This window comes from Aspergillus flavus, chromosome 1 (assembly GCF_009017415.1).
Source record: "Aspergillus flavus chromosome 1, complete sequence".
Lineage (NCBI taxonomy): Eukaryota > Fungi > Ascomycota > Eurotiomycetes > Eurotiales > Aspergillaceae > Aspergillus > Aspergillus flavus.
Genome location: NC_092406.1, coordinates 3,309,775 through 3,333,660, shown reverse-complemented (window position 1 = coordinate 3,333,660; position 23,886 = coordinate 3,309,775). Strand labels below are relative to the sequence as shown.

General features: G+C 48.0%; 8 protein-coding genes across 8 annotated transcripts; 5 read left to right on the top strand and 3 right to left on the bottom strand.

The window, feature by feature from the left end:
- Nucleotides 1-124: 124 nt before the first annotated feature.
- Nucleotides 125-2,020, top strand: F9C07_1236 (uncharacterized protein; the record flags this gene model as incomplete). The annotated part of the gene is made up of 1 exon (XM_041284077.1): nucleotides 125-2,020. One exon carries the CDS (start codon nucleotides 125-127, stop codon nucleotides 2,018-2,020), a length of 1,896 nt encoding a protein of 631 aa, XP_041140739.1.
- Nucleotides 2,021-3,059: 1,039 nt separating this feature from the next.
- Nucleotides 3,060-4,165, top strand: F9C07_1235 (putative pyridoxal reductase; the record flags this gene model as incomplete). The annotated part of the gene is made up of 2 exons (XM_041288326.2): nucleotides 3,060-3,800; nucleotides 3,875-4,165. 2 exons carry the CDS (start codon nucleotides 3,060-3,062, stop codon nucleotides 4,163-4,165), a joined length of 1,032 nt encoding a protein of 343 aa, XP_041140740.2.
- A 619-nt stretch (nucleotides 4,166-4,784) lies between these two features.
- On the top strand, nucleotides 4,785-4,997 carry F9C07_1234 (uncharacterized protein; the record flags this gene model as incomplete). The annotated part of the gene is made up of 1 exon (XM_071507815.1): nucleotides 4,785-4,997. A coding segment is annotated over one exon (213 nt), but the record flags the coding sequence as incomplete, so codon positions are not given.
- Nucleotides 4,998-5,095: 98 nt separating this feature from the next.
- Nucleotides 5,096-7,258, bottom strand: F9C07_2228041 (uncharacterized protein; the record flags this gene model as incomplete). Its single annotated transcript, XM_041288336.1, has 6 exons — nucleotides 5,096-6,213; nucleotides 6,261-6,619; nucleotides 6,686-6,853; nucleotides 6,906-6,975; nucleotides 7,049-7,083; nucleotides 7,140-7,258. 6 exons carry the CDS (start codon nucleotides 7,256-7,258, stop codon nucleotides 5,096-5,098), a joined length of 1,869 nt encoding a protein of 622 aa, XP_041140741.1.
- A 182-nt stretch (nucleotides 7,259-7,440) lies between these two features.
- Nucleotides 7,441-19,068, top strand: F9C07_2279511 (uncharacterized protein). The gene is made up of 6 exons (XM_071510373.1): nucleotides 7,441-8,032; nucleotides 8,100-8,263; nucleotides 8,332-8,566; nucleotides 8,618-10,026; nucleotides 10,238-18,520; nucleotides 18,603-19,068. Exon 5 carries the CDS (start codon nucleotides 10,244-10,246, stop codon nucleotides 15,374-15,376), a length of 5,133 nt encoding a protein of 1,710 aa, XP_071365801.1. The 5' UTR covers nucleotides 7,441-8,032; nucleotides 8,100-8,263; nucleotides 8,332-8,566; nucleotides 8,618-10,026; nucleotides 10,238-10,243; the 3' UTR covers nucleotides 15,377-18,520; nucleotides 18,603-19,068.
- Nucleotides 7,825-8,700, top strand: F9C07_2228040 (Emopamil-binding protein; the record flags this gene model as incomplete). Its single annotated transcript, XM_041288327.1, has 4 exons — nucleotides 7,825-8,032; nucleotides 8,100-8,263; nucleotides 8,332-8,566; nucleotides 8,618-8,700. 4 exons carry the CDS (start codon nucleotides 7,825-7,827, stop codon nucleotides 8,698-8,700), a joined length of 690 nt encoding a protein of 229 aa, XP_041140742.1.
- Nucleotides 15,645-19,086, bottom strand: F9C07_1079136 (SNF2 family N-terminal domain-containing protein). Its single transcript, XM_041288337.2, has 2 exons — nucleotides 18,603-19,086; nucleotides 15,645-18,520 (listed from the first exon to the last, which is right to left on the bottom strand). The coding sequence occupies exons 1-2, from the start codon at nucleotides 18,866-18,868 to the stop codon at nucleotides 15,913-15,915; spliced, it is 2,874 nt and encodes a 957-aa protein (XP_041140744.1). The 5' UTR covers nucleotides 18,869-19,086; the 3' UTR covers nucleotides 15,645-15,912.
- A 243-nt stretch (nucleotides 19,087-19,329) lies between these two features.
- F9C07_1229 (putative choline transport protein) lies at nucleotides 19,330-21,137 on the bottom strand (the record flags this gene model as incomplete). Its single annotated transcript, XM_041288338.1, has 5 exons — nucleotides 19,330-20,086; nucleotides 20,141-20,633; nucleotides 20,695-20,774; nucleotides 20,833-20,879; nucleotides 20,946-21,137. The coding sequence occupies 5 exons, from the start codon at nucleotides 21,135-21,137 to the stop codon at nucleotides 19,330-19,332; spliced, it is 1,569 nt and encodes a 522-aa protein (XP_041140745.1).
- Between the last annotated feature and the right edge of the window lie 2,749 nt (nucleotides 21,138-23,886).

The following is a 23,886-nucleotide window of genomic DNA, read 5'->3' as shown; positions in this document are numbered from 1 at the left end:
GTCTTGTTTTTCCATTAATACTCCTTCTCCCACGGCAGACTGTCATGCCCAAACTGGGGGTACACTTTCACCCAACTCACCGGATCATATATAGTACTGGAGCATGGACTCCCCATCAAGCGTCATGTCTAGCCCTTCAAAGGTGTTCAATAATCCTCTGTCAAGCCCAACGAAAGCGCTGAACCCTCTTTCACCGGAGCGGCTGAATCAGCAAACGTATCCCAACTCACCAACGTTACCTAATGACGTACGCAATATGCAGCGGAAGCCTAGAGGTTTATCAGATGTCCAAGCCAAGGTTGCGTATTTGAACAATCTATCCCGAGGGAACAGTCCAGCAGCGCCTTCGACACAGTCATCTGCCGGAGCCTCAGCAGCTCTTCAACGTGCTATCCTAGGCCGTGAGGAGGCGGAGTCCGCACTGGACAATGTTTCTGCCCAACTTTCGGAAGCCCAGTCTCGTGAGCGTCGCATCAGTGAGAGACTCGAATCGTTGCTGGAAGAGCTGCAGACTGCAAAGACACGACAAGCCCACGAAAGAGCAGTATTTGAGAAGGAAATACGGAAGGCCAGAAAAGAGGCTTTTCGCGCAGGGTCTGTATTGGTGAAAACTCAGGAAGAATTAAAACAAGCAAGATCTGAGGCCAAAGTGTTAAAGGATGAGGTCCAGTCAGAGCGGGAAGCGAAGGAAAAGGCGAAGCAAGAGGCGTTCGAGCGCGCCTACACACTTGCAGGTCTCATGGAGGAAATAGAGGTATTGAAAGGACGCTTGCGAACGGCAGAAGCGAAAAGCCATGCGGTTACTCTGGAAGCACGTGCCCATAAGATGCACAAAGGAGATGTTGGAAGAGTATCACTAGCAGAAGGCGACCTTGCATTTCTTCAAACGCCTACGCCTCGAAGACCGAAACGATCAGCAGAAGAATCCGAGGACACGCCATTGGAAAGTCGTTTCAACCACTCTGTTGCCCAAGATACCCCTCCAAAGAGGCCAAGGGTCTCCGATGTCACACCTCGGAACGAAATGCAAAAGTTGGACTCGCCGGAAGCGAACGGTGACAGTATTCACGAATTACAAGTACAATTAGAATCCGAACGACAACTGAGGGTCAACGCGGAAGATATGATAGAGTTCCTGAAAGTGGAATGCATGTTCAAACGATGCACTTGTCGTATCGAAGAAGAGCGAGAAAAGAGCCACATTCAAGATACGACAGAACACGCAACCAAGAAACTTGATGGTGCCCGCAAACATATCGACAAAGATGAACATGCAGGCGCCAACCCGCATATCGAAAACTCCCCACCCTCTCCCGATAAAAGCTCTGGTCAACCTATCGAGTCCGCTGAAGAACCAGAAACAGAAGATCAACCACAGCCAGAAGAGACTACTATAACATTCTCGCCTGCCACAGGAACTTTCCATACAATTCCATCTCCTATCCGAAGGTCACCAACTAAGAAGCTGGAGTATGATATTGTAGAGCTTCCTCAGCTTGTCGCTGAAAACCAGTCGACCCCCCAGCCACAGATCACTAGTCCACTTGCGAAGTATGACGTGCCATGGGATGAGACACCTTTTGAAGCAGTTCATGAAATTCAAGCTCGTGCTCCGCTCTCCCCTTCGAGGGTTCGTCCTTCACCAGCTGCTAGCGACGTGCCATGGGACTCTGAAGTACCCGAGCAGCATCGGTTCGAAGGAAATATCGATGGACATGATAGCATTAGGAGAATACCATTGCGGAATGAAAGCGTGGAGCCAGACCACTTGCATGACGTCCCGGGAACGCCCATCGACCGAGCGGAAGCCCTAGCGCAAATCCGGGCGAGGAGGGGTCGAACCAACAATATGAAGAGATCTGTCAGTGCCAACGAAAGTACGTTGTGCGCTGGTGGCATTGGTGTGACTCCCGTTAGAGCAGCGCGTCGGATTCCCGCCGTTCAGAATCCAGATGGAAGGTACAGTGAGATACGGAGTCGAAGGGACATGAGTGCGCCAGTCAGGATGTTCCACCGGTAACACTTATCTCACACTACATGGCCTGATAGATGTTTACGAGGATTTGGACAGAAGCATTTATTAACTCTGGATAACTTATGATACCCTGGTGCTCCAAGGGGAATGGCGTTTTGGGAAGTTTTTTTTTTTTTTTTTTGGATAGCAATCTAACGGAGCTCTTAGTTACGGCCCAGTGTCTGAATTTTCTGGCTTGCCTTGACAGAATTTCGTCTACAACTCTTCTGTCTGATGGTTTTCGGCATATTCTTTTTGCAATGCATGATGATGGGAAGGTTAGAACAAGGAAGTTTTGTCTTTCCTTTTATACTTTATGGCTTGCACCATGCACAAACATTCCACTCGTTTCTTACTATGTTCACTGAATTCACTGAACTACTTTTCCTTTGTCCACTTGTATATATATCGTTTATAATGTAGATAATTGTTTTCTATGATAAGGGTAATGAAAAGTTTGACACCATGAACATCTAAGTATGAATTGTGGATATTTGAATAAGCCTTCTCAACCTCTGGATGGTACATATGACGAGCCTTCTCTTAGACACAGGCTGTGATAATTTCTAACGCAGTGAAGTCCTAGCCGTTTTGATTGGGATACATACAGTTTAAGCTCTCTGCTGGATGGAACCTCATAGGCGATATGTGCTATGCATACCGATTTATGTTTCAAATATCTCCCAGGTCCAACAATGAACATACAGCTCAGCCAATTGTGGCCGTAGCGCTCCTACCTGCATGTCCTTTGTGACTCTTACTTCTCGGACTACTTAACCTACTCGGCCTTGCTTATCGCAAGATGTTTAATACGTGAATATCTTCAAAAGAGCAGGGATACTTACTGCGTCCCCATTTACACCTAAGCCCGGCTCCGTGGTCTGTTGTATATCCGTCACTAAACCCGGTACTTAACTCCGGGTTGCTCTGTTAATAAACAGACGTTTCGGATAATGGGTACCGAAAGTGACAATATCTAGATTGCTCTGCCCTTGCTTTCATTCATTGATTCATCTTTCTTTCTTTCTTTCTCAAGAAATTCCTGATGTTGAAGAGTCTGTCGAAGAGTGATAATACTGCCATGACTAAATCGGATATATTCCCCGCCACTGGTTTCGGGCTGCTCGGTATGACATGGCGGCCCCAAGTCACCCCAGACGTCCAGGCTTTTGCCGCCATGAAGGCCGCTATTACCAGCGGCGCCACCATCTGGTCCTCCTCATCGGTCTACGGCATGACCCCAGAGCCACCAACGGCGGGGCTCTGGCTCCTCCGCCGCTACTTTGAGAAATACCCCGAGGACGCAACCAAGGTGACACTCTTCATCCGGGCATGCTTAGATCCCACGACCCTATCACCAACGACTACGCGGGCGAGCGTCCGCGCTAGTATCGAAGAGTGCAACCGCATCCTAGGTGGAGTTAAGAAAATCAACGTCTTCGGTCCGGCGCGCATGGACCGCAATGTTCCCACTGAGGAGACGCTGGGAGCACTCAAGGAACTCGTTGAGGAGGGTAAAATTGGCGCCGTGGGTCTGTCTGAGGTAGGCGCTGCGACTATCCGCCGTGCGCACGCCGTATGCCCTATCAGTCTTGTTGAGGTCGAGTTCTCCTTGTGGAGCACCGATATCCTTACTAATGGGGTGGCGGAGACTTGTAAAGAGTTGGGAATTCCGATTCTCGCATATGCTCCGTTAGGGTATGGTTTCTTGACTGGTCAGGTTACCAAGCTGGAGGATATCCCGAAGGGTGATATTCGTCATATGTTTGGTCGATTTCAACCAGCGGTAAGTCTTAATTTACTGGCACGGATAGCAACATGCTGGCGAATCTTAAGTTTTGCTGACGATGATGGGGACAGAATTTCCCCAAGAACCTTGAGCTTGTTGATAAGCTCAAAGTATTCGCTAAGTCTCGAGGCGTCACCCCCGCGCAATTGGGTCTGGCGTGGATTCGAGCACATTCGAATATCGGCGGCTGTGGTACAATTATTCCTATACCTGGGGCAACGGCCGCTCAGCGTGTTGAGGAGAATTGTAAGGTGGTAGATTTATCGGCGGAGGAGAAGGGGGAGCTCGATAGCTTCTTACGGTCGTTCGATGTATCTGGAGAGAGGCAAATAGTGGGAATGAGCTCGGCTCTTTGGGGATAGATCAGAATACAGGGCTGGTATGTTATTTCAACGAGGCAAGTTATCCATCATGCAGTCGGCGTATGCCTTTCGCGTCCTTAGTTCGTTTCTTGGCCGAAGAATAGTCCAAAGTAAGCCCCTGAGTTAGACACTTGCTCTCCAGGGCCCTCACCTTGTATATACAATTGCCTTCACTAAGTAAAAGTAAGATAAGATGATAAACCTATGTGACTATTGTCTATGATATATTTACTAGCAGAATTGGACAACATTCGAGCTGCGGTATACCCTCTTGTCAAGTAACCCTAGTCCGAATTAACAGAGATTATTTTCAGAAAGTAATAGTCAGTGAGCCACCAGTAGTATACTGCGAGCGAACTGAGCATATTTAGCTCCCTGTGGTCTCATGTTGCTTCTTTTGTATATTATTCGAATCAGGGCTATCAAATCACGTGATTCTTTATATTGGAGACGCTTCATGAAATTGAAAGGTGAATATATCCTTTAGTATTTGAGAGTTAAAGCTTTGTTTCATTGATTGCACTATTTCGTTGGCATGTCGAGTGAAAAGAAATTATATTTAGTACTCTTTTTTCTGCTGACTGTATTTGTGAATTTTCCATTTTGATGACTGCCTTCTTTGAAAGACGAAGAAGACGAATCTCTGGGTCGCACAGCGATCTTGTGCTATCCAGCGGATGACGTGAAACAGATGCAGAAGTTCATGTGGGACATGGGCAGGGAGGTACAGATTGGACTGTGTGACATGCTAGCTAACCGCTCTGGTCAGGAACAGCATCCGGGATACGTTAAGGACTATACAGAGGAGTTGTTTACGAAGCGAGTCTCTTAGAATAGTAGGGTAACTGCTTCTATCCCGTATATGCATATCACTATATACTTGAAGTAACGAGAAAGAACCTAAGATCAACGAACTACCCATATGGTGATCTAAAGAATGGAAATCCCACAGCATCGTATACGAGCACTGTCCACGTATGCTTTGCGATCCCACCAACAGCGGACCAGCTCCTCGACAAAGATACGATCTGCTGCACTCCAGACGTCAAGGCCCATTTCAGCCATGTCTTCTGTAGTGATCTTGATTGATTCTTCATTGTTACGTGGCGAGCTGCAAACCTCCTCTTGAAGTAACGGGGACCTATCATCATCTTCTTGGGTGGGTTGGCGGCCTATGGTGACATGGGGTTCGATGTCATCACCCGTATCGTCTTCGTAAGGGATATGATCATCATCATTAGGCTCTACTTCTTCGTCGGTCGCATTCTGACTGTCATGTCGAGCGATGGCATCGGATAGGGTGACGAAGATCTGTGTAGTCATGCGACGGAAGTATGCCACAATGGCAATCTCAGGAGGCTCTTGAGAGGTATCTGATGGTTGTAAGCTCCTACGACTGACAGATCCAGAAGGCGGGCTAGTGGGATGTTCCACACTCGCTAAAAGCTGTGTATCTTGTTGGATCTGATGCTCTTCCTCCTCCTCTTCCGATAACCCATCACGCTTTTCACCAGCCGATGCCCACCAGATAAACGAGGTGTATGCAAGCCGGGTCCAGGAGATGGGTTCAACGATGGGACTGGAGGAATATGTCGATGCAGCATCAGAATCATCCTCCTCGCCAGATCGGCCATCTTCGCTCAAGGCAACTTGACGCAAGCCTTTGCGAAGCGTAGCATAACGGCGTGCATCCCGCTGGGTTGCCTTTAACTGTACCGCTTGAGGTGTGTTGTGTTTCGCGGTGGGTATCGGCAATATGGATATCTTTGGGAACACTTTCTCGGCTGCATCCTTAGAGTAAGGGGCAGGCAACGTGACAAGGACATCAAAGAGCTCGGACTTCATGGTTAGCACGCTATCTGTGCTACAGGCAATCCAAGAAGCATCTGGCTGGGCGTTGGCTGAGACACCTGCAAAAGAAGAAAGATACGGGATATCATGAATGCCAATATTGAATAGTGGCCGGGGCCGCAGACTAGGTATACCGGTCGGCGGGAGCAAAGGAACAAGTGAATTAGGTAAGGAAGCTAACAGAGACAAATCGTATACTACCATATGTCAGCAGGACGTGAAAAGATAGTGATGGAGGGCTTACCATAGTTACAAGGCATATGAACGGGTGCTTCGGCCATGAAAAGTATTTTCTTGCGGAGTAGTGTTGCTCTATACAATGGGTATATGAGGGGCCCAAAACAATCAAGGAATTCAGGAAGAGATGAAGCTGGATGGAAAGGCGTCAGGGCCGGCCTGGGCGTTTCCAGCACAATAGCGTCGCTGAATGTGCGGTTTCTAAGTGAGTGATCCGGTCGCTCTCCATGCGCCCTCAAGCGGAGGCTGAGAGGAGACTCCAGAGGAGAATCCGGAGGCACGCCCGACAAGTCGCTGTCGCGGATCTCATAAGTTTCCCAGTACTTCAATAGCGGTTCTGTGTGAGACATGTCTAGGGCGTAAATTCTGCAAATCAAGCAAGGTCAGAACAGACGTAAAACGCTGCAGGTAATATAGAAGGGGTCCACTTACTGTGCCAATTCCCTGAGCTTCGGGGCATGCCGCCAGCTTTTCCCTAGCCTTCCAGAGCTCAGAGGTACTAGGACGCCGACAGAAAACATCTTCGCATTTCGCACAGCTTCTTCTGCGGGCTGGTTGATGAAAGCGCTGATGCCAGCATATTGCTCATGCACGAAATACCTAGAACGACTATTAACTTCATCATGATCGCGAGCGGCGTGCTCAAACGTACACTAGGTCTTCTGAAACATTGTGTAGGCCAGAGGGCAGTGATTTGTATTCGACGATTCCTTCAACCTCAGCTAGTCATTCAAGTGAGTTAGCCAAGTTCAAGCAGAGAGAACAGCGTGATCGCGAAATGTATGTACCACTCACCTCCAGGGACCGTACGCTTCCAGGATACCACATAACTATATAGTTCTCCGCAATCAGTACGGCGTTTCTGGAATGATCATAACGAACTTACCCAGCCTTGATATCGAAGCGGATCACGAATAAGGCGGCAATGGGAGGCGGCGACTCCGAAGCAGGCGTGCGGGGTACATCGACCCCTAAGGGTTTTCTTCTAAAAGGACCTGGTGCCATTGTAGGAACGCGCATAAAAGAAGGAGCTTCCAGACTCCATCAGACGTTCCGAATGATTGTAATCACGGGTGTGGTTGCATTGAGGAGGATGGGGACCTTGGACCCGACCATCGGACGTTGACGATAACACACGGAGGGAGTTGCGGAGATCGAACGGAGCTGTCGCCGCCTGAGGCAGATGTCTAGCCAGACACGGTTAGTGGCATGACATATAACCCCTTTGGGAGGCCATCCTTGGTATAGGACTAGCATAGGTACTGTATAGTTGATATAACATCAGGGTCAATTTACCAAGTAGCTAAATATACCGTGAGGAATTACACTAAGAAATACATTAGGGGAAAAAGGTGGGCGGACATAAGAGAACCCCCAGCCCTAATGGCTATTTATTTATCGCTGATTAGATTCAAATCCATTTAAATTGTCTTGGCAAATAAATATTGTTTTGAGCCGCCTCACCTTCCGTGAACTGTCTACACCTGCACAGGTTCGTAAAACACACGACATCTTTTAAGTATAGCTATATCACTAAAAGTTATTGACTGAAATTTAGTCTCTAGCTCACGATGCTTCCGGAAAACTCATTGCATCCTTATTATCCCACTGATGCCCCAATCACCGGGTACGCTCCCAATGAATTCTCACTCCTCAAGCTCCTCCTGACTGCCAGCATTGGCACCACGGCTTTACTGAGCACAATATTCATCCTGGTAACCGTGCTTCGTCCGAAGTTGAGCAAAGCGGATCGAGTTGCCATTTTGTGGTTTTTCCTATGTAGGATTCTTCTCATCATGTTAAGACCCTCAAATGCGAGTCACGCTAATATAGTGTGAACATACAGCGGGAACCATGCATTGCATGTTTGAAGGATATTTTATGTTAAATCACAATCGCATGGCTTCTGCTCAAGACTTCTTTGGGCAATTGTGGAAAGAGTACGCTTTATCCGATTCGAGATACATGACAGCGGACACTATGGTCCTGTGCATGGAGACTATCACCGTGGTACGCCTCCGTCAAGTTTCATACCCTGTACCTATATCTGTAAGGTGATTGACTTAGTTATTGGACAGCTCGTTTGGGGACCTTTATGTCTTCTGGTCGCATTTTCAATTTTCATTCGGAGTTCTCTCCGCCATCCGCTGCAACTGACCGTCTGCCTAAGCCATCTTTACGGCGATTCGTTGTACTATGCGACCAGCTTGTATGATCATTATGTTCACGAACGCCCGTACTGCCGACCGGAGCCTTTCTACTTCTGGGTGTACTATTTCTTCATGAACTTTATCTGGATCGTAGTCCCACTCTGTAGGTTCACCCCGCTGTATACCCTGGGCAATGACTTACTTCGAATTTTAGATTACTTTGTGCAGAGCGTGAGGGCCGTCCAAAACGCATTTGACCGCTTGGCAGCGACATCTGCCGACCGCAAGACACAGTGAATGCCGAGGAGGGGAACATCTCTAAAAAGCGAAGTGGGTTTTGTATGCTAGATATATAATTGTACAGCTTAGAGAGATTGCACAAATCCATAAGCGAACAATCGTTGAGCATCTGGCAGAATTTTAGCAAATCACAACCCGTACCTAGTACCCGAACTACTAGATGTATAAAGTGGCTACGGAATAGGTAGTATGTTGGACGCGTAACGTGTGGATCGCTGGGGACAATACTGTTCGATCATGGTGATAAGGACCAGTGCCTTGAGAGGATTGCTGGGCTGTGTACGGAGTAATCTACCACTAACGAGCCATCCCCGCATCCCGACGTGTCCAGACTCGAGTGTTAGGGTACCACTGCACTGACCATGAACTGATCTCATTCAACTGGCCTATCCGGATGAAATGGACCTGACGTAACAATGAATTGAACTACTGTGATATGGTGCGCTAGGACACTGTGGGCCAAGGAGGCTGCAGTGATACGTATTACTTGTTTTACTTGGCTGGGTTTGTGTGGTGCAAGAGATGAATGTCCCTGGTGTCATCTTTAATCAAATATAGGGTTGAAGCATTTCACCACCTGTACAAAGACAAGGACAAGGGATCCATCCATGGATAACTGGGTTTAAAACGGTCTAGACCGTAGGCGTCTAATAAGAAAAGGAACGGGGCGCTGAGCCAAATAATATAACTAGAAGCGGTTAGATCCAATCATGTGCCATTTCCTGCCTTGGTGCTAGATCTCTTGGTGTTGATCATCTGGTTTCCCGGGCAGCCCGTAGCTCAGCGCTAGCAAAAACTGAACTAAAACTCCGTCAGTGTACGGTTACAATACATTTGGTACTCCGTACATACTAGAAGAGGGTATTTATGTATGTATGTACATTCATACGTACAGGACCTCCACTGATCGAATCATCTCGTCTAGATTTGACAATACTGGGATCTTCCTACCCAACTTAAGACATTGCTTATAGTAGTGGTAATCTATATGATTGTTTATGATTACAGTTGCTGTGGCCATCATAAGATAGTAATCTCTATACACCCTCACTAAACCCTTTTGCTTTTCCCATTATATCTTTGTCAAGCTTAAAATGACAAAAACAGAGCAAGAAAGAGCATTAGGCAGCTGACCCGCAATTCCATCATCAGCAGGAACTTAAGTCACTTGCACTTCCCCATCTGCGCTTCACCCGCCCACCGCCTGTTTCAATTCTCTTTTCTCTGTTTTCCTTTTCTTTCTTTTTCTTTCCTTCCTTGAAGCTGGGATCGACTTCTTCCCGTATCTGTGTTCTCTGGAAGATCAACTGGGACTACGTTGCTGTAAGTACACAGCTCCCCCTGCAAGGGTTCTAAATTGCCGCCAATAAACAAACAATCACCGAGTGACGTCGTCGGGTACAACACATGCTATCAACAAAATAACCCACCCACCAGTATACGGACGGCAGCCTCACAATCACCTGTCTTCTTTTATGTTATATGACAGTTCGCTTGTTCCTATTAATCGTGCTAATGATCGTCTCGGTCGCAGACATCGATGCCGTCTCCCGCAACGCCGCATCGCCCCTCCAATCTTGGGGGAAATACTAAATCCACCCCAACAAAGCCAAAACCGCTGGATATCGGTCAGCCGCTGGGGATATATGACACAAATTCGGTGCGGGAGAAGGTCCGCAAGTGGCAGCAGCAAGGAGGAGGTGTAATCACAGCGGATGAAGTTGTTTATTACGAGGAAGATGAGGAGAATTCGACTGTCGATTCGAAATCCAAGCCTACGAGGGGGCCCACAACAAGAAAGCGAAGTAAAAGCACCCCCCGGAAACGAGTTATCAGCGACGAACACTGGAAGTTGAATCGCACCCCCACACAAGCTCCTGCATCCAAGTTACCGCCGCCAAAACGTATTTCACAGTACACGACCAATGACCCGATCCGGAGTCCTCGGGCGGGGAGAAATGAGTCAAGGAAGGAGGATAAGCCACGGTCTTCCCCATCCGCCCGGAGCGTGGAGAGAGAAAAAGCTGGTGCAGACTCGAGGAGCAGAGAACGGAGGAAGTCTAGGGTATATCGGGAGGGCGATTCCCTACTAGGAAGCAAAATCGAAGAAGAAACTGCATCGCATAATGGGTCGACTAAGTCTACCTCACGGCCCACTAGTGCGGGCAAACCACATGCAGCTGCTAGACCGGAATTGGCAGACGATGCTTCGAAGAAAGGCAGCGTCAATGACGACGACTTTGAGTGGACGGCAAGTGAAGCTGATTTCTCAGAGTTATCAAGACGCCGCGCCCGAGGCACAACTCCAAATCAGAAAAGTCGCGCACCCCCTCCAAAGATACCAAAGGGTGGTATCTTTGAGCACATGTTCGGGGAATCAAGAAAGATATTTGTAAAACCAGAAGCCCCCAAACCTGGACCTCACAGGGGTTCAAAAATTGAGGCATGGCTTTCTGGAACATCAGATCCTTTTTTTGACGATGTTGATCCGGACGTGGAAGTCCCCGCACCTCTGAATACCAAGAGCAATAGGGCTAAGCTGTCGACAAAACGAGAGGAAGGTCGCTCTCATACCACTGACTCGGGAGCGGAGAGTGATTCTCGACGGAAGAGCACAAGTAAGCGACGAGTGCCAAGTAGGGAGGAGCGAGTAAAGTCGATGACGGATGAGATAATGACTTCACAAGAACCACAATTGGAGACAAGCTCGACCTTGAGTGAGAAGCGATCTACTGGACACAGAAACAGCCGGTCTTCTTCCAGTAATAAGGGAAGTAGCTCCCCCGAAAAAGAGACGTCTAGCGAGGTGCAAGACATCACTTTGACTGAAACACAGACAGTCTCTGAGGTCTCTGAGGTGTCTGGTAGCAATGCGCCGGTCCCGCTCCACCGAGAACGACCATTTCCCAGCACAGGAGACCACCGACTGTCCACTATCGCGTCCGTTGAGTCAATCAAGACAGGTGATGATGCCCGACCCCAAGAACCTGCTCCTGATGTCCCGTCAGAGGCGCGTGGCTCAACTCCAGTGGGAGAAAAGGAAGAACAGGAAGAAAGGGACCAGTTTGATCCCGATTCTCTTCCGGTAGTGTCGAGCCAATTGAAAAGACGGCTTACCACACATGATGACCTCATGTCTGTTCTCTCTGCGCCAAACAGCAGGAGCAGGAGTATCAGGTCTGCCCGTAGCATCCGCACCAACAAAAGTCGCATCACCAATGCCACCGTGCCTGAGCTTCTCAAGGAACTATCAGCCGATGAAGTCAAATATATGCGTGAGCTGAAAACATTAGTTGGTGGGGTCATTCCTGTCTTGCTTACCTGCGTCCTTTCAAAATCCGATTCTGCAATTGCTGCTGGTCTCTTTCGGCCATCAATGGACCCGAAAGACGAATTAAATTTTAGTAAGCCAATAGTGGACATGGGTGTTGCGGTCGAGCGCTTGAAGACGCTGCATAAGCGAATTCCCCAGGACAATGCAGATTCCCTGCTTACATGGGCACAGGGAGCACAGAAAGTGTACCGTGACTACCTCAAGTCCTGGAGGTTGGGGTTCAAGGATGTTATTGTAAACCTAGCCCCCCTTGACGAAAGTGAGGCGGCGAACAATGCCGATACCAAGAGCTTGGACGAAGGTATGGCAAGGGACGAAAATGGGGATGTCATTGATAGTGATGGCGAAAAGGTTGATGTCGCATATTTGTTGAAACGGCCTTTGGTGCGTCTCAAATATCTTGCAAAGACTTTCAAAGGGATCAATATGCTTCAGCCGTCTGAGAAGGCCGAGGACGTATCAGTGGCGTACCAGGGCCTGGTAAACGAAGCTCGCCGTCGTGCGCGTGAAGAGCGGGCGAGACTTGAAGACGAATCTGCTGCAAGCATCGACCCGACTCGAGCTCGCGATCCTGCGACTCTAGGACCGCTTGCCGGTGTGACTGTGAATAGAGCTCGGAGGGTCCGAGCTCGAGATTTCTTCAACCTTTCTCTGTATCATTCGACCGGGCAGGTTATAGACTGCCGCGCAGAGCTCCTCCTGAGAGACAATACACCCGATAACGGTGCTGGAGGGGATCTCCTTATTTGCGAGATCGATCATGCGGATCGTTGGCTTCTTTTCCCTCCAATGGACCTTGCGTTTGTCTCTGCTCGCAATGGCGACATGAAAGGAGAAATCGTAGTCATGTTGCGCAGTCCTCCGGGGCAACCAAATGCTTGGCAAGAAATTCTTGTTCTCCGGATCGACGAGGAAGATGTTGGGTTTGAGTGGGTTCAAATGCTTGGTCTGAACCCGGTGCCACCAGTAATTTGCCGAAGCCAGAGCTTCGTTGAACGAGCGAAGCAGCGGCAGCGAGCACAAGTAGCTTCCTCCTGCACTGAAACCAAGGAGCTTCCAACGAGCTCTATCACTGTCGATATTCCTATCGGCGAGAGGGCCGTCTCTGGTACACTGCGGCGCTGCTCGCCCAGGGAGAATTCATCTGGTCCGAGCACTGTCGGGTCTTCTTTAGCGACCGACTCACGCACTTCCTTACAAACTGCAATTACCCGCGAATCAGACTATGCTGCCGGGGAATCAGATTCGCCAACCAAGCCATCGCCACGAACACAGCAGTCAATACTACATTCTAGAGACCCACGAAAAACTGCAACTGGCGACGAGAGATCCCCCACTAGCCTCAAACGATCAAAAGCAAAGAGGGTTGTACGGCATGACGAGGATAACCCCCCGGTTCCTAGTCTGCCCAAAGATCACAATGCCGGTGGCCCTAAGGCGGAGCCTACAACTCATCGTCCAGATCATGACGAAAAGAAAGTCCATAAAGAACAACATCCCCCGAAGACTCCTACAAAGGATGAACCCGAAGCGATTTCCCCTCGAGTATCATCTGTCCCTTCTATGGACTTACCTATTATTCCAAAGCTCAGAAAAGGCAGCAGTCAGACGTACATCTCTGAGTCTTTGGAATCTACGTCAGACGACGAGTACGTGCTAGATTCATACAGTATACCCCAGACTCCTACACGGAAGAAAGGTCACTCTCGTTCCAACTCCGACACTTCCGAGCCAACAAATGGTGAAGAACCCCCTCCACCCCCGCCACACTCTCGTTCCCCAAGTTCGACAGGATCGAGTCTTTCAAATGCCCCAATCCTTAGTCCAAGCGGACCCCTGTCTAGACGTCGTGGTTCTTCTCCATTGAAGCATGAATACGAGCCTTCCACGGCATCCGACGAAACTTACTCAGACTCCGAAACGTCAACTGTGCGACGCTACGACTTGTACTCCGAATCGGATTACTCGGGATCGGACAGTTCAGATGATGATTCGGAGGACGAACTACCGCCTCTCCAAGAGCACCACGTTTCAAAACTGACTGTGCCGGCCTCCGTGATTACGTCCGCAACTAGTTCTCTGTCTCCTTCAAATTCTGTCTCTCAAGGTGGATATAGGTCCGTCCCTTCACAGCCCAACAAGTCGTCCACCGCCGTTGCTTCCGTCTTTGCATGGTCCGATAAAGGTTCCTGGGAGAGCCTCCTGCCTGATGAATGTAATATTCATGTTAGTCCTGGACTAGTCGAAGCATATGACGTGAAATCGGCCTCTGCCTCGGACGACGATCACACACCGTCCAAACGGGAACGACCACTGATTGCTCTCGAACTAACACCCCTTGTACCCATCCGACGTGGTACAGCGATTGACATCAGTATCCGCTCTCCTCCTACTGAACGGTCGAAAGTATCATGGAGCAACAATATTATGTTCCGTTCCCGGAATGCAGATGAATGCGAGATCTTGTACGGCCTCATAAACCAGGCGCGCACCACCAACCCTACCTACATAGCTTTGCAAAACGCCCGAGGCCCTTTCGCGCAACAGCCCACTCCTCTAGAGCGCCCTCCTAAGAGTGGGGGGTTATTCGGTTGGCCACGTCGCAGGAAGAGCTACCGTGCGTCAAGCTCCCCTCGCTCACTTGCCGACAATTCCGAGAGTAGCGTTGGGACTATGAGTAGTGCATTCTCAGCTTTGAAACGATTTGGTGCAGGGGGTAAGATGTTTAGCATTGCTCGATCCTCGGTTACTTCTCGGAGTGATCAAAAAGAAGATAGCTTATACTCAAGCTCTGCTGGTTCGGGAACAAACCACACATCCACTTCGGGAATTGGCCGAATAGCAGCCGCTATTAAGAATGTCGACGGTATTGGCCTTTCGAACGCAAAAATTAGGCTTTACATGCGCGAGACTCAGTCCAAATGGCGTGATATGGGTGCTGCTAGGCTAACGATTATGCCGGCGACCGCGGAGCCTCGACGGTCAGAAACAGCTGTCGGTGGATCCAACGATACCAATACTGGAGCAGAAAGTGTTGAAGGAAGTCCACCAGCTTCTGGAGCTACCTCTCCCCGGCGCACTATAGATTCTGAAAAGCGTATTCTCATCCGCGGCAAGACACGTGGTGAGGTTCTTCTTGATGTTTGCCTTCCTGAAAGTTCCTTCGAACGAGTCGCAAGGACAGGCATTGCCGTGTCAGTTTGGGAAGAGACTGAAGGTGGCGCCATGCCGAAGAAAGGCGGTGTTACCGGTGGCTCGTCTAAGATATACATGATCCAAATGAAGAGCGAAGCCGAGGCAGCATATACATTTGGCCTCGTTGGAAAACTCAGATACTAGATATCTTCAGTCACTCACATGCGTCATACGTGTCGCAATTTTACCTTACAGATGTTCGAATTCTCAACACTCCTTTGTTTATTTTCCTTCCATCATTTACCCTGGCATTTTGCCTCGAACCAGTTGCGTTTCAATTGATAGATAGTGATCTTGCATACCCATACCCCCTTCAGTTTTGTCGCTTTGCTTTCCAAATGTTGCTCTATTTTTGTTTATGTGAGTTACGACAATAGATGTCATTTGCATGTATGTATGTGCCTATGAGACAAGAAATGATTGATCTCTATCCTATTATGTTACATATTGTTCCAAGTATAGCATCATCATCATCATATCATCATCAGTAAAACTTTAAACAGTGTCATAGCACCTTTCATAAGCGAATTATTTCGTTCCATAGCCCTGTGATGAAACGCAGACTGAGAAACGGTTATGTCAGGTACTGCATGTTATTGAAGAAATACATTATGTCTATATGATAATCCTAAATACCGGCAATAGCATCTACAGTCCATCAAGACGAGGATACTCTATCCTTAGTCCGATAAAACAACCGGCATCGACGAATCCGTGTCCTTTGCCAACGCCACGCTAGATTTCTTGAAAACGAAACTTATCCTATTATCCTCTTCTTTTAACATAGAGAGAAGCACGTCGTCATCAATAACTTGTTGGATATCTTGCGTATCATCAGTTGTGGTTGTTAGGTGACAGGGATCGATATGGGAGTATTGAGACAGCGACTGCTGCATCTTATCCTTTTGCTTGTCAGATTTGGTGCCATCAGTGCTTTTGGTCGTTCTACCCCCACGGCGTGCCCCGCGAGTCGCCTCAATCATGCGCTCTTGCTTCTTCATGTCCAGCTTGGAAGCTTTAATGAGGGTCAGAACGTCCGGGAAGTCCTCTTCCACTTCCTCTGAATCATCTGAATCCAATACATTGCCTTGTCCGTCTGCCGGGGAGCCAGCGTGAGAGTCCGAGGTTGACACATTTTGTCCCCTGCCCCCACAATCACAGCCTAGAAGCTCGTGCGTTTGACATTTGCTATCCTGGTCGAGACGGAAGAGGTCTTTTAGTTCATCTCGAGAGAACTGGGCAGCGTTATCCTTGTGTTCCATGACGCTATCTGCGAGTCCGAGCTTGGTCACTTGGCGTTGCCAGATCTTCTCTTCCAAGCTGCCCTTCAGTAGGATGCGGTATATTCGACAGTGTCGTTTTTGCCCGTCGCGGTGGATTCTGGCCATGGCTTGGATGTCGGTGGCTGGGTTCCAGTCCACGTCGAATAAGATGAGGCGGCTGGCGCCTATTAGATTCAGCCCCGTGCCTCCTGCCTTAGCAGATAGGAGGAATGCGAAGCAGCGGTTTGTTGGGAAGCGGTTGAAGTCTTCGACTAGGGATTGTCTTTTTTGCGCTGGAGTCGAGCCATCTAGTCGTAGAAATGGAAGTGATAATGAGGTTAGGAGCGTAGCTAACAGATTGAGCGTGGATGTGTAGTTTGAAACGAGAACGACTTTCTCTGAAGTTGAGGTATGCAGGATGTGTAGTAGTTGGTCTAGGACTCGGATTTTAGCGCTGGAGGATGGAGAAAAGTGTCGTAGGAGGTTCGGAGGTAGAGAGGATAGTAGAGCTGCGATTGTTTCGCTGGGTTTTTCGTCTACATTTCTTGGGGAAAGCAGTGAAGGGCTGTTGCAGAGCTTCTTCAGAATAGTGATGAGCTGTAGAGCATTCTCTGAGTTGCCAACGGCACATTGAAATACAGGTGACGCGAGCACGTTTTGGTAAATGTTCGCTTGGGTGGGCGTTGGGTCGCAAAAGAGTATGTATTCTGACTTTGGTGGAAGGTAGTTTGCAAGAATGTCCGCGGTTCTCCGTAGCATGAACTGAGAGGTAAGTTCACGGAGCTCTTCATTTCTGGCTTCTCCCTTCTCGATATCTTTCCTTGTTGCCTCTGGCTGTCTGCTCTTCACAATAGGAACCTCGAATTCGCGTACAAATGCCTTGAAATTTCCCAGAACTCCCGGGTTCACGAGATCCACCGCCGCGAAGAATTCCTTCAGGTCATTCTGGATCGGAGTACCCGAGAGAATCACTCTTTTAGTGGCATTCAGCGACTGTATCGCCTGTCCACTCTTATTTTGAAGTGTTTTGAGTCTGTGGCCCTCATCCGCAATTATGATGTCGACCCCAGCTCCTTGTGCAAGTCCTTCTTGCACGGTTCTTAATTTTTCATAACCAACAATCATGATATTGTATGCTCTACCCCTGGTAAAATCAGTCAGTCGTTTTCGCTTGTCATCAAAGACAAATACGCCAATTCGTTCATTCCCAAGCCATTTCCGGAATTCCTTCCTCCAGTTATTGATCAAAGTCACAGGGCACACGATAAGTGCTTTCTTAACTTCAGGGGGATTCTCATAGATCGGATTCTGTTTAAGCAAGGTCCATAATAGCGTGATTGTCTGCAAGGTTTTACCCAGGCCCATATCGTCCGCTAAAATAGCACCTTGGCCATTGAACGATCGCATCCCCATGACACATTCATAAAGGAACTTAACTCCCTCACGCTGATGCGGCCGCAAGTGTTTGGCAAGAATAGGATCAACCACAACGTCGACAATTCTTTTCCCCTTAGGAGCGGATGCTGGCCGTTTCATCACCAGTGCACCGGGCTGCTTGGGGTCATGACGAGGAACGGGCTCCTCCTCAGATTTCTGTGGGATAATAGTATTTTCTAACAGGGGTCTTTTGTATGCGCTAGATATAGAGCTCTGTTTCCTCGATGCAGGATTCGGAATAATCTGCATTTGACCTTTCTCCCCTGGGTTCTCCTTGGCAGCCGACGTGCTAGGCTTGTTTCCCGACACAGACACAAAACCTTTCTTCGGTGGCGCTACCGGCGGAGTTGGGCTAGGCTTTGCTTCAAGAAACTGCTTCCCGGACAGATACTCGTTCTTCGACATTTCGGAGTCGATCTCAACTTCCTTGCCTCCGATCGAGAGCATAGTTCCAGGTTCAAGATAAGAGGCTTGTATAGCCCGGCCCATGTCCTTGCCCGAGACGTCTCGCAAATGAGCATAGCCATTCCGCACTGAGAGTATACCATCACCATCCCAGGTCTTATTCTTCTTAGTGGTAGGTTTCCGCCTGAAAACTGTCAGCTTTCTTGTCTTTTGGTCCCTGTCCTTCTCTCTCATCCTTTAAGAATACGGTAGTGACAAGGTCATACCATAAAACATTAAAATACCGCTCTCCTGCAGACTCGTCCTTGACATTGTCGTCTCCTGATTCACATGTATTGCTCACTTGGACCAAAGGCTTCCTCTCAGTTCTCATCGATGGACCTGCACTATCCACGGTACATTCTTGGTGCAGACGCGGCCTCTTAGCTGGCGGGCCATGGTTGTCAAGAGTATCGATGGGGAGGTCTGGTTTTGTATTCGAAGCCTGCGTGTTTTTCCTTATCAAAGGAGGTTTGAACGGTTTAAAGACCATGTCGTGTGGCCTTTAGACTTCTCTTTGGTAACATTTCGTTCCTTTCAGAACGAGTGTCTTTACCCGTCAGACGCGCCACGAGGAAACGCGTGATCACATGATCTAGGTTGAGGTTGAGTATTGCCAGAACAAGTAAGTATAGTTAAATACAGTAATTTCCATTCTGCACCGATGAATACTAGTACAGTGAATACTGTAGGAATCTTAATTTTGATAGGTAATAAACATCCTGGTTTGCAGTACCAGTTATTACTCAATTCATCTAAGCATGAAGTAAACTAGAATTATTATATGTTATTCATGGAACTAGGGCCTAGGCTAACAGCCTTATTTTTGTCCGAATTAAACTTCAAGAAAATATACATGTCGTAAGTGTAAACATACTGTAGCGAGTGTGAGCTATCTATCAAGATATCTAGTATGTTCGATATCTCTATCGAACTTCACCCTTCTGGAAGTTCTTATTTAGCGTCATCCATCAACACCTTGTCTGTCAAAGGGACGAATTTCGGTCCTTCATAGGATCTCATCCGGAAGAGCCACCAGATGGTCACAAATATTGTCAATCCTCCGGTCAGCAGACTAGCGTAATTCATCGAAGCCGCGTCGGTGGGCAAAGCATACGGGAAGCAGAAGATCACGACAAAAGCGAGAATATAGATGCAGGACAAGGCGTTAATAACATAGCCAATGCGCCCCATCCAGAAATGGCCCGGGGTGAATGTAGAACGACGAGTTAAAAGGTGTGGAAGAATGGCGGCGCAGTAGGAAAGACTGGACAATTGCACGAAGCAGCCGACGAAAGCGTTGAAGGCGGTGGTGGAGCCGACATAGATACAGGCGAGGATTGTGACGATCACACCACAAACAAGAGTAGCATTGAAAGGGTTGTGCATACGGGTGTTGATGCGCGCAAGCCAGCCGGAGAACGGAGTCGCTCTATCGCGGGAGATGGTCCACAGAGTACGGCCAGCAGTGATATAACAGCCGGCGCATGTAACAACGGTTGGGAGAAAAGCCACAATGAGTAAACCAAGGGCTCCTCCCCTAGACCCCGTCGCCTGATGATAGATTTCGGCTAGAGGAAAGCCATAGACGCTTGAGATAACTGCATCTAGATCGGTAATCGAGTAGAACACTGCAACCATGTAGAGGACGCCGGTAATAAAACCGACCGTCATCTGGGCGAGGACGGCCTTGGGGATGTTCCGACTCGGTCTGCCATTTGATTAGAGACTCCGGCGCAAATATGGGTTTTATGGTGGTACATACCTGGGGATCTCCTCTGCAAGATGGGTCGAACAGTCAGGCGTGCCCACGCTGTAAGCACCATTGAGCATACCGGCAACGAAGACAAATCCCTCGCTAGAATATCCAGTACCGTTTTGCCAAGTACGCCACACATCCGAATTTGATGCGTAGCCAGTACCGTTCACATGGGGCATGACGGCACAGACAATGATTGTAATGAACACACCCGCAAGGATGAAGAACATTCCAAGGTTGCCGATATGCGGGAGAAACCGGTTCATGAAAAGGACGATGGCGCAGCAAAGCCATGTACAGATGATAAAGCTGACAAATATGTGCCACGACTGGGGCACGAATCCGGGATGCATCAGGGCATACATGGAGACAGTCTGCTGTCCCAAAATAGCAGACATAGAAGCAGCACCGAGGATCCAGGCCAGACAGTTCCAGAAGCCCGCGAAAAAACCGCATGCTCGGCCATACTTCCCCGCTGTGATGGAGGCCCAGTGGTACACTGACTTGATATTAGCGAAACCACATTGAATCGAGCGACATAAGATCATTGTTAAACGTACCACCACTGGCCGAAGGCATTCCCGATGCTAGCTCCGCGATTGAGGCTGCCACTAACCAGTAGCAGACCGACACGGCAATGCTGATATTCCCGTTAGTGTTAAAACGATCGATAGTAGCAATAGCGAGGCTTATCGTACAATTCATAAATAACACCCGATGGTCCCCCATTGCTCAGAGCAGTGACCTAACTCGATCATCAGTTGAGATGTCCTTGCTTTCCTCTTTAGAGTGGCGACGATGTATAACATACAACACTGCCTCCTTGTGCGATCCATGTATTTCCGGTCGTAACAGCCACGGCACAAATACTTAGCAAACTGAAGTTCCGGTCGAGTTCCTGACGATGTCCGGATGCATTAATCAATTCTCCCGGTGACTGGTCCTCCGCCGCCGATTCGATAGCTCCCGCTTTTTTTGGCTCTTGCCCCTCCGCAGCTGCCATCGTCGAAGATAACACGACCACTTGCGTGACGTGGGTTTAGGGGGGAAAAGTGAGTTATTAGATGAAGTAAAACCGAGTCGGAGAAAGAGAAGGAGTGCGAGAATAGAAAGGCTGGATGGAGGTGTCTTAAGAGAAGAAAATCGCAAGGACGTGGGGCGAGAATGGGATCCCTCTATGGTTTGAAATGAATGACCAGGGCAACGATGGGATTTAGTTAGCAAGATTGGCCGGGCATTGCTTCTAAATTATTACTAGTAGATAGTGGGTTAGAGACAAAGATATTGAGCGAAGGAAAAAAAATTATGAAAGATATGATTCTTGTGTGAATCTAAGAGTTTATACACTGGAGCAGGATACTTCTTAGTTTGAGGACTAACAGTTGGATTACTACGGAGTACGGACACTTCAGTCATTCCTAGCAAATCATCGATGTCAACCGCCCTCCTTGGTGGCCAGTGGCCAGTATAAAGTGGGCCGGGGAAACGTGCTGGTTGGATGCTGAGAACAGGGGGGACCGGGGAAAAGTGTGAGTCTTTACCTGAAGGGGGAGCTTCAGCAGATGGGCAAACCCTTTGAGATCATCTCCCGGAAGGAAGATGATCCCTACGTATGTGCTTTGAAAAGAAAATAGGATTCCTTTTCCTCTTCTAAGGCTGAGATCGAGTTTCAGACAATACTTGAATACCATGAACCTCCCCACTTTGGTTATCTTTGTAGGATATGCCATATGGCAACCTTCCCGCACTTAAAAGGTCTCATGCAAGTAGTAGTGCGTCAGACCACTCCGTCTTCCCGCGATCGGTTAAGTAATTATGAGTGGAAGTATTACTGGAGATCTAGTACCTACTATGAGTTGGATTAATGAAAGGAAATACAGAATGCAACTTCTGTTACAACCTTCAGCGATACTACCGTAGCAGAGTCCCAAACTCTCTCACCTCCGCCGTTTCCTTGTAAGTCTTGGACTATTGATTTGGTAACCAGGGTAAAAGAGATTTTAGGTAGTTAGTTAGAGGTGATGGTATTAGTTTAGCGGAGAAAATCAAAAACGAAATAAATAAAATAAAATAAAAAAACAAGGGCGAGGTAGTAGTTTCATGCACACAAAAATGCACAATAAGGCTAGAACGGCGAGTTAAGTTAGCAACTTAGCACGGGGAACGGCAGAGACACAGACATTGTTCCACTTGCCCCTTGCCACCAAGAAAGTCTGTTTTTTGGAGCCTAACTTTAATTAAAGACCGGGGCCAATGACACGGGGCCCCGGCAGAACAGTCCATGTCTTAATTTGGCGATTACGCGCAGTCCGCTTATCTAGCGGATTATTCATTTTCATTGCAAATTATCCCTACGCTCTTATTGACAACACCAGCATTTCGTTGCTACCTAACCTAATGGCAGCTCTTCAATTGTTAATTTAAGGTGCCATTCTTTTTTTCTATTTCTCCCCTCCCTTTTCTGTGAAAACAAATGAAAAGAGAACATGCCTATTCTACACAGTACACGTACCCCAAGAAAAGCATATAAACACTCTGACTCAATCTACCGCTAATTTCCCTATAGCCAACCCCGAAACTTCTCATGTGAGGTGGTCGCTCAGCGACTCAAAGAAACACCTGTTCACGCGAGATAAGTGAAACAAGGCTGGTTTGGCATTCATACTAAGAACGAGTCAGTAATTTGGTCGAGACCTCGTCGGCTTCTCCGGGACAGAGAGATTAAATCTAGACATGATTGTATTTAGAACTAAAATGCCTAAAGAGGGACTTTTCCCTCTGAATTGCGTAAGCGGAATAATTTGTGGTCTGTTGTTTTCCACTATTAATATAGTGAAGAGAAATCATCCGATTTCTCTTCGGTAATGGAAAACTTCATCTTAATTAATATACGCAGAGAAGATTCTGTGCGAATGATAACGCAAGTTGAGGTGGCTGAGTGACAGGGATCAGGCCTCTCGTGCTCGCAGTCCAAAGTCAATTAAGAAACAAGGAAGACAAAAGAACAAAAGTTTATCTCCGATCCTTCCGTTCGGGTGTCTCGAACGGAGACTAAGATGCCACCGACGCAGCCTCGAACTATACTATAATTAATATATGCGTGATTTTGGCTTCTGACACGAGATGCATGATTTCGTTCACAACACAAATTTTTAGTCCTACTAAGATTAGTAGTAGTAATAGTAGTACTATGGTACTGGATAGTGGGACAAGCCTGATATCAGCATGTTATCGTCCGGGCCCCAGAAGATTAACTAAGGAACTGAGGTGCTAGGTAGGTAGGTACTTGGAAAGAAGGCTCTGGTCCTCAATGAGGTTAGGGCCAGAATTAACTTGAGACTAGTAGTCGGGCCCACTTGATAACACCCCAATCCATGCCCTGTGAGTTGTAATCGCTGTAATTACACTTTGCGTTGCACGTCCAACTGCACGTTGCCTTATGCCATGAGAATCTAGTTCCCTAAAAAACTCTTACCCACCTTACTAAGGAGAAAAATCTTTTTCAGCTCGCCAAGTATGTTCATAGAAAAAAGAAATGCCTTCGTATCATGATTTGCCCACCAGCTAATAATTATGTGGACTGAACATTACTTAGATACACGCTATACAATGGTTGGTTGGATCAATGGTGCGACCAACTGTATTCCCTTCCAAGCCTCCCAGAAGTTATTACTCCAATTACCCTCGGAGAGAGGGAAAGAAAAAAAAATACAAGGATCGGGGACCATTAAACCAAACGTGGTAGCAAGCAC

Excerpts from the sequence above, each read along its gene's own strand:
- F9C07_2279511 (XM_071510373.1), top strand. The coding sequence starts at position 10,244 with ATGCCGTCTCCCGCAACGCCGCATCGCCCCTCCAATCTTGGGGGAAAT.
- F9C07_1079136 (XM_041288337.2), bottom strand. The coding sequence starts at position 18,868 with ATGGTCTTTAAACCGTTCAAACCTCCTTTGATAAGGAAAAACACGCAG. Across the intron at positions 18,521-18,602 it reads CGGTATTTTAATGTTTTATG|GCGGAAACCTACCACTAAGA; the intron begins GTATGACCTTGT and ends GACAGTTTTCAG.